The sequence below is a fragment of the Piliocolobus tephrosceles genome, chromosome 3, assembly GCF_002776525.5.
Source record: "Piliocolobus tephrosceles isolate RC106 chromosome 3, ASM277652v3, whole genome shotgun sequence".
NCBI classification, from domain to species: Eukaryota; Metazoa; Chordata; class Mammalia; order Primates; family Cercopithecidae; genus Piliocolobus; species Piliocolobus tephrosceles.
In genome coordinates, this window is record NC_045436.1 from 47,509,144 (window position 1) to 47,521,999 (window position 12,856).

Here is a 12,856-nt window from a genome sequence, read left to right on the forward strand (position 1 = left end):
TCCCAAAGTGCTGGGATTACAGGCTTGAGCCACCGCGCCCGGCCTTTTTTTTTAATTTTCTAACTAGAAAAATCATATAAAGTATTGACCACTTGATTCAGGATAATATGATGCAAGATGCTTAAACAGTAAGTCCATGCTGTTTGGGAACTATACAACTGCATACAAAAGTAAAAATCAGTTACTTGAACGCAGCAAGGGCAAAGTAGTTCTACTTCAGCCTGATTAAGCAGCGCCACCTACTGCACAGAAGATGTACTTTATGTTCGGGAATTCTCTAGTAGAAACAAATCTCTACAGAGCTAAGCACAGAACAAAATCAGTTTTCAGTCTGCTATTGTGTAAAGTTTACATCTGGGTTATTTTATTGAAGTTTTTTCTGGTGTTTCTCTGTGTCTATTAGTCTACCCATTCATATTGAGAGCAACAATTACATAAGAAAGTGAGAGAGAACAGGAGATAAAAAAAATGCAAATATGAAAAAATAGGAATATAGGATATTGATTCTTGACATCTATTGATGTATCTTTTATTATGAAAAAAAGTCCAGTGTACTTCCATTTTCCCTTTTACACATGACAATGACATAAGAATCAACCGTTAACCAATGCTTGTTTTAATCGAACCCTTGTTCACATTTTATTCTAGGCTGCCTATAAGTTTGTCCAATATTAAATGATTATGCATTAATAGGGCTCTCTTGCATTCCTCTTTCTCTAAGCTTTTTATCCTTATAATAGCACTTACGTCTACAATATTTTTAAAATAATAATTTCTAACATTCTAATGTATTTTACATTATAGCCTCACATAGACATTTCATAGAGTATTAATAAGTGCATATCTTTTAATTATGTTGGGTCCATTAATTATCTTTTCAACCCTTTGGGTTTATTTTATCTAGTCTATTATACCACAACATAAAATAAATAAGTGACAGTAGACATGGTACGATAGTGATTATGATTCTTTTTATTGTTCTCTGTCACTCTTTCAAGGTCTTAACTACTTATTTACCACTCGCATTACTCACAATGATGCTTGCACTTTTATGATGAGGAGATCATATCATTTCAGTTCCTGCTTTATAATTAATTTCGCAGCATGTGCTCATTCATATCAAATCGTATTTGTCATCCATTAATTTATTTATATATTAATGGAATGTCACACAGTCAAGAATTTATGATAGTTAACATTTTCCAGGGCTTTGATCTCCAAATTAACTGAAACAGAACATAAATTGTTTCTCTATCATACCAAAGTCATAATTATATGATTGAGGCATGTTAGAAATCTAGACATACAAATAGCACAAATGGTCTCAGTTTTGCATCCTCATTTGAAGAACAGCTATTTGAATCCCAAATACTACCAAAAACTTGACTGACTTATACTTGTCTATATCTTTAAAACTCTGTTATATTTACTGCAACTTTTCTCATTCAATTAAAACTTATTGAATATTTACTATATGTTAGGCACTGTGCTAGGTTCTAGTGATTCAGTGATTAAAAAATGAATTCCTTGCCCTCAGTGAGTTCTCTTTCTTGCAGAGGAAAATGGTGAGTAGTGTGTGAGTACTCCTGGAACAGTGAGGACAAGAAGCTATAGGCACAAAAGGAAATCAACTCAACCCAATCTTCAGGGAACAGGGAAGTGTAGTAAGGGGGAAATGAAGGAAGACTTCCTGGAGAAGAGAAATCCTGAATTGAGTCTGCAGAAGAGATAAAGCATTTGTCAGGAAGATAAGTAGAAAAAGAGTGTTCTAGGAGAGGAGATAGGATTTGCAAAGACATTGAGATGAGAGAACGGGATAAGTTTAAGGAAATACATGTGGTTCACTTCAGCTGAGACTCAAGACAGCAAATAAAGTTCTGAAAGATGAAATTAGACAAATAGGCAAAGTTTAGATAATGGAGAATCTTTCATGGGTTTGACCTTTATTTATTTATGAATGCTTTCGTGGGTTTTTTTTTTAAATCAAAATATTTTAAGAAGTGAGAAGTGAGTGATAGAATCAGATACAAACTGATTAGAAATCTTTACAGCAACACTGTTAAGAAGGGAATTCAGTAGAGTATGACTGGAGGAAGGGAGATGGGTTAGGGAGTAGTCCAGGAAGTGATCCAAGGGGGAGCAATAAATGACAATGGGCATGGACAAGGAGAAGATGCATATTGATGGACTGTTACAGTAGTAGAACTAATTTAATGACCAAGTTAATGTGAAAACTGCAGAAGAGGAAGGCCAGTAAAACTTCTATTTCCGGTATGAGAAAGGTTTGATGGCACCACTCACTAAGATACAGGCAGTGCACAGATTAGAGATGAACAGAGAAGAGAAATCTGCTGCAAATATATTAAATGCATCCACATGGAGAGGTCTGATGGGTGGCTGCTTATGGACATTTTTAGGGGACAGATTTAAATTAGAGATCTTCAGGTCTAATCTTTGTGAATCCTTAAAAATATGTCTAACTTAACTGAAAAATTAAAAATAATTTGGAAGTTGGTTCTGCATTATATTCCAAGACCTTCCTTCATCTGTTGCACTGTTCTTACACCCCCTCCCCTCAGAGGACTGGTATGAACAGTTGTATCCCCTCATCCTTACCCTGAAGGACTGCATGGGAGAAGTGGTGAACCGAGCCAAGCAGTCCCTGACGTTTGTGCTCCTTCAGGAACTTGCGTACAGCTTGCCCCAGTGTCTGATGCTGACGCTAAGAAGAGACATCGTCTTCAGTCAAGCAGTAGGTGCCTGTTGTTATTGTTAGTACAAAACGGTGCCGGATTGTTAACATTCTATCCTTCATGATGAATAGAATTCTTAATGGGACAGCTTTATTTTTAGAAAGATCCTTAAAGTTTTGGTACCCCATGTTTCTTATTCACAATAAGTATCAGCTGAATATCCTAAGCAAAGAGTTTATGAGACCTTAAGTATTTATTTCTGAAAAGAGATGGGCAAGTCTCTAACATATAAATTCTGCTTCACAGGGCATGAAATCCATGAAGGACGTGGTCGTTATCTTTGTATTATGCTCAGGGGTCTACATAAGTGTAAGGGAAGGGACTGTTGCTTTGCACTGCAGGTGACAAACTAGGACTTGGCAAGGGGGATCCGTTTGCAGTTGCTTATTTGTACAGTTCCCCCAAGAATCTTGGGACAGGGTTTCACAATAATCTCTTATTTTGTTTTTAAAATAAGTTTTCAGGGCAGTAAGGCTTGAATGGGAAGTTTGACAGGGCCACCTTCTTTGCCTACACCCAACATGATTCATAATGCCAAGGCCTGCCTCCATCATGGTGACTGTGCTGGTGCTTTCCTTCTCTCCACTTGCCTCCATCCCCACGGCTGAGTTTTATAGACACGGCATATGGAGGGGGAGAAAAAGAAGACTTATCTTTCTAAACATTCTAGGAAAAGGGAATGTTTTAACCAAACTGTCCCTTTCCCATGCTATTTTATGAATGGTACAGTGGCACATGGAGTTAACCAGGTGTCGGAAAATATGCTCTGCCTTATACATACATGTTTTGTCATTGTGTTATTTTAATTACCCTGTGAAATGATTATTATCATCTCTATTTTACATGTACAAAAAATAATAAGATTTGGAAGTGCTTCAGTGTTTATGATTTTACTGTTAGAAATGGTAGACATAAGATTTGAAGACCCATCAACCTCACTGCTGTCCATGTTCTTTTTCCCTTTGGACTTCTACCTTCCCCAAAACTTTTATACACAGCAATTCTAGATCAAAGACTGTCAACTTGTTTTAATATGCCTACCAAATAGTTGTAGTTTTGTTACACATACCTGAGAATTGAATCTGTGATGCCTCAGAAGTATTAAAATATTTCAAAATAAAACAAATACGTTTGCTAACTGCAGTAAATCTTATCAGTATTTTTTTTTTTCAGCTTGCCGGATTGGTTTGTGGTTTTATCATCAAATTACAGACAAGTCTGTATGACCCAGGCTTCCTACAGCAGCTTCACACAGTGGGGTTGATAGTACAATATGAAGGACTACTAAGTACATACAGTGAGTATTGCTTTAGTATGAGTTAAAAATCACATTTCTATTCGTAAGGATATTTAACCCACAATTTTTTCAGAAAAACATAAAAATAAGAAGTAAACCTTTATTGCACGAAATATTACAAACATAATATAACTTTCAGTTTTTTGTATTCACCTTGTAACTTACTTTTGCCTCCCATTAAGGTTTGAAAATGGAATTATAGATTATTTCAGAGTGGACTCCTGAGCAGCCATCTGGCTTTTTTTTAATATAAAAGGCTCTGTGCCAACATAGTTTCAATGACTGGATTTTAAAGTCTGAACTCTGTAATGTCTAGAACTGCACTGTTCAATATAGTAGCCTTGCGTGACTATTGGACACTTGAAATGCGTCTGGTCCAAATCAATAAGTACTAGATATGCCAGATTTCAAAAACTAGTTTTAAAAGGTATTTTATATTGATAATACTTTTATATTAATTTACAACCAAAATGGTATTTTGGATATACTAGATTAAGTAAAATCTATTATTAAAATTAATTCTACCTTTTTAATTTCACTCTTTTAAAAAATGACTGCCAGGAAATTTAAAATTATATATGTGGCTCACATTATGTTTCTGTTAGAGAGTGCTGATCTAGAATCTTAATGATCTCCCTCTCAGGCTTCATTTGTTAATGTATGGAGATGCAAAACTAGCATGAACCTGGGTCAGTGATTATCAATTCAGCTACCTCTGTTATTTCTAGACAACGCTTATCAGTCCTGCCAGTAGAAAGAAATGTACACAAATCATAAAGGGGTTAAAACCTTTCTCCAGCCTCACAGCAAACGTCCACGTTTTTCCTTCCCTCAAAGGGTAGATTGACTTCTGGAGTCCGTTGAAATGATTCTCATTTCACTAAGGAAAACCTTCAGCCTCTGAGGAAAAGTATCTAGAGTAGGTTCACTGCATTCAGAAACTCATTCAATAAAATGCTAGAACAAATTCCAGCGGGGAGGCATAGTAACTAGTGACATTTTCCTCAAATGTTTGTTTGTAACTAAGTGCCTTTTCTCTTGCTTAGGTGATGAAATTGGAATGCTAGAGGACATGGCTGTTGGCATTTCTGATTTAAAGAAAGTCGCATTTAAAATAATTGAAGCCAAATCCAATGATGTATTGCCAGTTATAACAGGAAGACGGTAAGCAGTTCTCACAGTGCTCACTTCCTGAAGACCAGGCTTTGTTAGACGTGTCATATTAACTCCTGTCAGAGGAGGCAAGGAGAATTCAGGTTTGATTTGGGAATTTTTATTTTGTTTTCTTTTCCTTTTTGGTAAAAAATAAACATGGGTGATATGACATGGGACAATCTTGAAAAGCTCCTGGAAGTCTCATGAATGTTTTAAATTGTAGTGAGTTGAGTATGGCAGTACTCTCCCACAAAATACAAGAAATTCAAAATAATAGCTTGCATGAGAACATTTTTCTCCTTATTACTATCTCATCCAAAGCTCTGGGTGTTTTTACTTTTGTGGGAATCGTTCAGTTAATAGAGTCATAATTCTTGAGATGACTTTAAATTAAATTCAGTTAAAAGCAGTAACATTTTAGAAAAGATATATTTCTGTGTCAGGGGAATATACCACCATTTCTCTTAATTATTTTTGACAACTCACTCTCAGACTGTGAGATTTCCGAGAAGGGTTTTAAATAAATAGTTTTGAAGGTCAGTGTATGATGGGCAAAATATCAGAAATAATTAAGAAAAATGATGGTGTGTAGAACATACCTCCAAAAGAAGAGGTACATCCTATAGTAACTTGTCTCAATCAGAAGTCCAAACTATTCTGGTGTTAGTATTTTTAATTGCTGCATGAGGATATTTAAAATTTGAAACATTCTCAGGTCATGTTCAAAACTTATGAATATACAAAAGGGAGAGTCCATTTCATGCTAGAGAGAGATGCAAAACAAACTAAGTATAAAGTTCAAAGTAAACTTCTTTTCTTGTCGATAGTAAACAAATAATAATTATTTAAAATTTTGTGAAGGATGCCCAGAACCACATAGTTGGCTGAAAGGTAACTTTCTTACTCACAAAAAAAACCACATCCTCAGAAACTAAATATTTACCTAGAATTAATACTTAACTTGCCATTCATTTGGGTGAAAGAGAATAAAATTTCTTATACGCACACCCGAAAAACAGCACAATTCTATATTTCTCTCAAGTTTACTGTCAAAAGTGAAACACTAATACTTATATCACAATGTTTAAGGGAAGCTTACCAGACCATCTGGCGTAGGCAGAGTGCAGCTTGCTTTTTCTGAGGAAGTTCTTCAAGCAGTATTGAAACTCAAAAGTGATCATGCGGGTAGGGGCATGACTCCGAGAATGATGAATTGAGCAGCTTAGCACACCCTCTCTCCAAAAGCAGTATTACAACTGGAAATAATAATCCAAAACAACCATTTTAGGACAAACAATAAATCGGATGCACACCACAAATTCAGAAGCACTTGTTTGCGAGAAACCAGCGAACATTGGGTAGCATCAGTAAGAGTCTGAGGCATTTTGTTGAGGACTGCTCCCATCAACCCTGGCCTTGTGAACACAGTTCTCCTAGGGCAAGGCCATTAACACAACAGCTTCACTACCAGAGTGGGCTGATTTGACTTGGATTGGAGTAGGAAATAGCATAGTCCTGAAAGTTGTCAGAAATAGTGTTGGTTTAGATTAACAAGTCTAACTTACAATCACATCAAAAAGAATAGGTGTAAATTTAACAAAGTTAGAATGTGGTACACAGAACACACAAAATATTGCTGAGAGAAAGTAATAGGATCCAATAAATGGAGAGACAGCCTGTTTTCATGGATTAGAAGACTCAGTATTGTTTAGTAATTCTCCATAATTGATCTATAGATTCACTGCAATCACTATCTAAATCTCTGTAGTCTTTTTGCAGAAATTGGCAAGCCTAACCTAAAATTTATATGTAAATGCAAAGGACCCAGAAATTTTGTAAAAGAAGAACAATTTTTGTAAAAGAAGAACAAAGTAGAAAAACTTATACTTTCAAACTTCATAAATGACTACAAAACTATAATAATCAAGACAATGTAGTATTAGCATAAGTATATACATGTAGATTAATTGAACACAATTTACTGTCCAGAAATAAACTATTATCCTTAAAGTCAATTGATTTTCAACAAAGCTGCCAAGGTTAATTCAATGGAGAATGGAGAATCTTTTCAAAAAACGATGCTGAGACAATTGGTTTATCTATATGGAAAGAGAAGAATTTACACATATGCAAAAATTAGCTCATTATAGATTATCAGTCTAAATGGAAGAGCTAAAACTGTGAAACTTCTAGAAGAAAACTCAGAAGGAAATATTTGTAAGTTGGGTTTAGGTAATGAGTTCTTAGACATAACACAAGAATCAAAACCCATAAAAGAAGAAAATAGATAAATAGGACTGCATCAAAATTATAAACATTTAAGCATCAAAAAAACACCATTAAGTAAGTAAAAAGACAAGCCACAGATTAGATGACAATATTTACAAATCATATATTTGAAAAAGGACTCATATTCAGAATATGTAAATAAATGTTACAACTCAATAATAATGACACCAAAAACCGAATTTAAATATGGGCAAAAAGTTTGAATAATCATTTCACCAAATAGGATATATGAATGATTTATAAGTTCAAGAAAACATATTCAACATAATTCATCACTAGGAGAATAAATTTAAAATCAAAGATACCAATCCACTTACACTAGTATCATCAGATAAGAGCAAATGTTGGTGAGGATGTGGAAAACCTGGAACCCTTGTACATTGCTGGTGGAAATGTCACTTTGAAAACAATTTGACAGTCTTAAAAAGTTAAATATAAAATTACCATATGACTCTTAGACATACACCCAAGAGAAGATGAAACATACCTCCACACCATGGCTCATTCCTGCATGTTCATACCAGCATTATTAATAGTACTCCAAATCATGGAGAAATCCAAGTGTCCATCAACTGATAAATGTGTCAACAAAATGTGATATCGATACAATAGAATCCTATTCACTAATAAAAAGAAACAAGCTTCTGATACATACCACAACATGGATGACTTCAAAAACATTAAACTAGGTGAAAAAGGCCAGACAGAAAATATTACAGACTGTATGAATCAATTCATAGGATATGTGCAGAAAAATAAAATTCATTCATAGGAAATGAGAGAAAATAGATGAATGGTTTTCTGGGCTGCTGATGGTAGTAGAGTTGACTCTAAACAGGCACGAGGAATTGTTTTAAGTTGATGGAAATGAACTAAACCTGGATGATTGTGATGATTGTGTAATTTTATACATTTGCTAAAATTATTAATTATATACTTAAAATACATTAGTTCATATCAATTTCTTAATAAACCTGGTAAAATTATCACAAAGAAATTATATGTTTCACCTTCAGAGCAAGTTTAAATCATGATCTGACTCATTGATGCTTCTCATATTCCTGAAAGACTGTTAGCCAGGCTATTGTAAATGGCATTGAGAGCAATTAAACAAAGAAAAATAATGCGCTCATTCATCTGAAGGTAATGCTAACATCTATGCTTGCTAAATTCATGATATTTGCCAGGTCTCTGTTTCATAGCTAGAAAAAAAAAGTCTCAGAGTCAGTGGTCCACACTGTTTATCAATAATGTTACACTAGGAGAAATTAAAAAGATTTTCACAAAGAGGCTCACTATTTGCCCTATGCTTATTTCCCCAATGTGTATCTTACAATCCCACCCCTCTGTATAGTTCTTGAAACACACGGATTTTCTCAACCTCTGGGCAAAACTTTCTAAATCTCTATATTCAATTCACACTGTATCGGAAGATGACAATTTTTAAAATATGTAAGTAGCTACTCTTATTAATCATATTGTATCAATCCTAACTTAAATTTTCAACATTAAAAAGGGGGTAGTTTTTAATGGACATTTCCAATGAAAAAATGCTCCTGTGATACGTTAATGCTTCAAAATGACCAGAATTCCCAAAAGTTTCACTCTAAGCAATAAAACCATTACCTTTCCATCAGCCCATCATAAACAGAAACACTCATCAATAGTGATAACAAACAGGCCATACCAAAAAATTATATAACTTATTTGGTTTATTTAGCTTCACTGTATTGAAACAGCGGTCATTAGATTAGTCTTCTTATTCTTAGGACTGATTGAGTTGTAAAACTAAGAAAACAAAATGAGATTATCAATGCACATGACCCTGGGTATACAAAAATGGACTAAACATTTCTTTCCTAAGGAATTCAGAGTGAGGTAGAGAAATCACACATGTAAATGAATTCTTACAAACTTTTTTATGTCAAGTAATTTAATAAGGAGATGAATGAATGAGGAAAATAAGCATATAGCAAACAGAAAACTAAATCAGTGCTATATCCCAACCCTTTTATTGTTTTCTTCCAATAAATCTAAAATAACACAAAACAGGTAAGTAATGTTTCTTCCCTTTGTCTTCTGCCTTCTTTAGAGAACATTACGTGGTAGAGGTCAAGCTTCCAGCCAGAATGTTTGAGTCGCTACCTCTACAGATTAAAGAAGGACAGTTGCTTCATGTGTATCCAGTACTTTTTAACGTTGGAATCAATGAACAGCAAACTCTGGCTGAGAGGTAAGCTTTGGTGTAAGAGTGGCACTTGAGATTTTTCTTTGTTCCTCTTAAGCATATGATGAGAAGTCTCACGTATCTGCATATAGAACTAACATCGATTTATGCATAACATTTTTCTTTTTATCAGTACCAAATTATTTGAGATAGAAGGTAAATTTTCATATTTAAGGAATCCTGGCCCAAGTCAAATTTAAATATGACAAAAACATTGAGGAAAATATTGATGCCAGTACTAAATAAAGCATTCAAATTGTTTAACCTTCTTTATTTCCAAATACCTATGTGTGTATTAAAGTTTAGAATTCATGTTTATATATATCTCAATACTGTAAACAGATAATAGCATCAAATTTTTAAAATCTAAAACAGAGTCTTTCTCTTTTTTGTGTTTATTGTAATGGTTAGTATTTGGTAATGTTAACTGTTTTTTATAACGACTTGCTCAGTCAACAAATAATTGTACTGTGATCTCATGAGTCACTGTTAAAAACCACTTTTTTCGGCTGGACGCAGTGGCTCATGCCTGTAATCCCAGCATGTTGGGAGGCAAAGGCAGGTGGATCACCTGAGGTCAGGAGTTCAAGATCATCCTGGCCAACATGGTGAAACCTTGTCTCTACTAAAAATACAAAAATTAGCTGGACGTGGTGGCGGGCGCCTGTAATCTCAGCTATTTGTGAGGCTGAAACAGGACAATCGCTTGAACTGAGGAGGCAGAGGTTGCGGCGAGCCGAGATTGCACCATTGCACTCTAGCCTGGGTGATACGAGCGAAACTCTGTCTCAAAAAATTAACAAAAAAAATCATAGAGCATACTTTTGAAATATTTTAGAGAAAGAAGTTATCATCTTCTCTGTGGGGGCTGGCTGGAGAAGTTCCTTCACAGGCAACAATTTGGGGATATCTGAATATCTGACATCAACTAACTGTTAATCTGAGCGTATTGCTTGCTCTCTGTTCTCTGAACCTCCTTTTTCTGATTCTGAATTTTGAGCTTTACCAGCAACATCTACATGTTATATGTGCTATGTAATCTAGAAGTAATATTTTACTACTGTTTACTGAAAGTCAAAATGTAGATCTTGTATATGACCATTCTTAGATAAATAAATACTATTAGTCTGCTAGGGCTGCTGTAACAAAATACCATAGACTGGGTGGCTTAAACAACAGAAATTTGTTTCTCTTAGTTCAGGAAGCTAGGAAGTCCAAGGTCAAGGTTCCAGCCAATTTGGTTTCTGATGAGGACTCTTCTTCTGGCTATCAAATGACTGACCACATTCTCCCCGTGTGCTCACACAACCTCTTCTTTGTGCCTGTGGACAGAGAGAGCCCACCCTCATAATCTCATTTAACTTGACCCCTTAGGGGCCATATCTCTAAATATTGCCATTTTGGGGAATAGGGTTTCCATATATGAATTTTAGGACAACACAGGCATTTACTCCATAACACTAATATTAAGCAAGGATGGTATTTTTAAAATACCATGTGCTCTGCCAAGCTGTGGGACATAAGGAGAATAGAAGGTAACAAGAAGCATGGAATCTGCTTCCTATCCTGAAAGAATGTATAATCCAGTGAGGAAGAGAAGTCAACAAACATTACATTACAGTTTGGCTCATGCAATAATTAAAGGTGTGGAAGGGACAGGAATCATGCATAAAAGAAAATGATTCACAGATGGGAGATGAATCCATGGGGGAAGTATCATAGAAGAGATGAGCCAGGCTTTAAAAGATGAATCAGAATTAATCAAGCCATCAAGGAAAGTAAGACATTCCAGTCAAGAGTGGATAGAATATTAAAAGTCCCAAAGGCATTGAAATACTGCTGCTAAGGGAGGACAGTGTAACTATATTCCCACAAGAGGTTTTGGAAGCCTTTGTGGAAGGTTAGATGCTAAATTAAGGAGATTATGAAACATCATCCTTTCAGGGAGGAGAGAAGCATTGAAGTTCAGTGAGCTGATATGATGAAATGTATGTTAGATTAATTTTTCCAACATTTCATTTATTGCATGGTGCAATGAAAGGTACATAGTTGATGTTAAATATTTTTTGTATGGGTAAATTCATTTTTCATTGAGACTGAATGATCTGACCAGGGTCCAGAAAGTAAATTGGAAGTGAGAGAAACTAGAGACATAGTTCTGTGGTATTTGGAAAACTTTAGGAGAGTCCACACTGGATATAATTAAATGTCTTAATATATATTGACAGCGATTGAGAGAAAAAAAAAAAAAAAAAAAAAAAGGAAGGGATACGAGGTGTGAAAAGACTGAGAAGAGTGGGTAAGGTGAGGAAAAGAGGAAATCCAAAATGATGCCTAGATTTTGAACCTGAATTAGTGCCAAAATATTAGGGACATGCTTAGAAATCGTTCAAAGGAGGAAGTAGTTTTAGTTTGGGGTTATGTTGTATTTGAAGTGGAGTGGGAAAATGCACACTGAAATTTTCTGTTGACATATAGAAATATAGATTTTGATGGAGATACATATTGGAAGCCATTTACATAGCATCCTTTTATAGAGAAACAAGTGGGTTTTACATTTGAACTTGAGAAATTCTCAAAAAGAACACAAGATTAGTGACACACAGGTAGACAGGTTTGTCTTGAACAAGAGGTGGAAGGCTATATGGACAGAACCATTTGACTTCTCGGTATGAAAAGAAAAAAATGTCAGCAGAAATGATCTACTGTCCGGGAAATCTGGCTCTACGTGTGCCTATAGCAGTTGATAGTGTGGGCAAAACTGCGTGCAGCCCAGGGTCCAGTGCTGGTCTTCTGGACTCCTCCCTAAGCAGCCATGAGTGAAATGGAAGGTTGGATAGATAATAAGAAAGAAGGTTTTCTTAAACACATACAGAGATGCAGCCCTGCAGCGGAGGTATGGAGTAGGATGGGGAAACTAATATTATCAATTATGTCCATGCACAGAGACTGGTGTTTCATACATGGTATTTCCTCTAAATTCACATTTGATGGTTGTGAGGATATTTGATGCATTAGAAGTGATTAGTAAAATCAGGGCCAGTGGAGATTGGAATATGTTTGAAATCACCATTGTGCATTGTAGCCTGAAAAATGAGACAGACTCTTTCCTTAGGAAATTATTCCAATCTATTT

General features: G+C 35.2%; 1 protein-coding gene across 6 annotated transcripts in view; it reads left to right on the forward strand.

The window, feature by feature from the left end:
- The window catches only part of INPP4B (inositol polyphosphate-4-phosphatase type II B), an 840,917-nt gene that overhangs the window by 742,389 nt on the left and 85,672 nt on the right, over positions 1–12,856 (forward strand). For all 6 annotated transcript variants that reach the window (XM_023225976.3, XM_023225978.3, XM_023225977.3 and 3 more), the window contains 4 exons: positions 2,580–2,752; positions 3,927–4,050; positions 5,097–5,214; positions 9,587–9,727. In XM_023225976.3, coding sequence (XP_023081744.1) covers positions 2,580–2,752; positions 3,927–4,050; positions 5,097–5,214; positions 9,587–9,727 — 556 coding nt within the window. The remainder of the gene's footprint in view (positions 1–2,579; positions 2,753–3,926; positions 4,051–5,096; positions 5,215–9,586; positions 9,728–12,856) is intronic.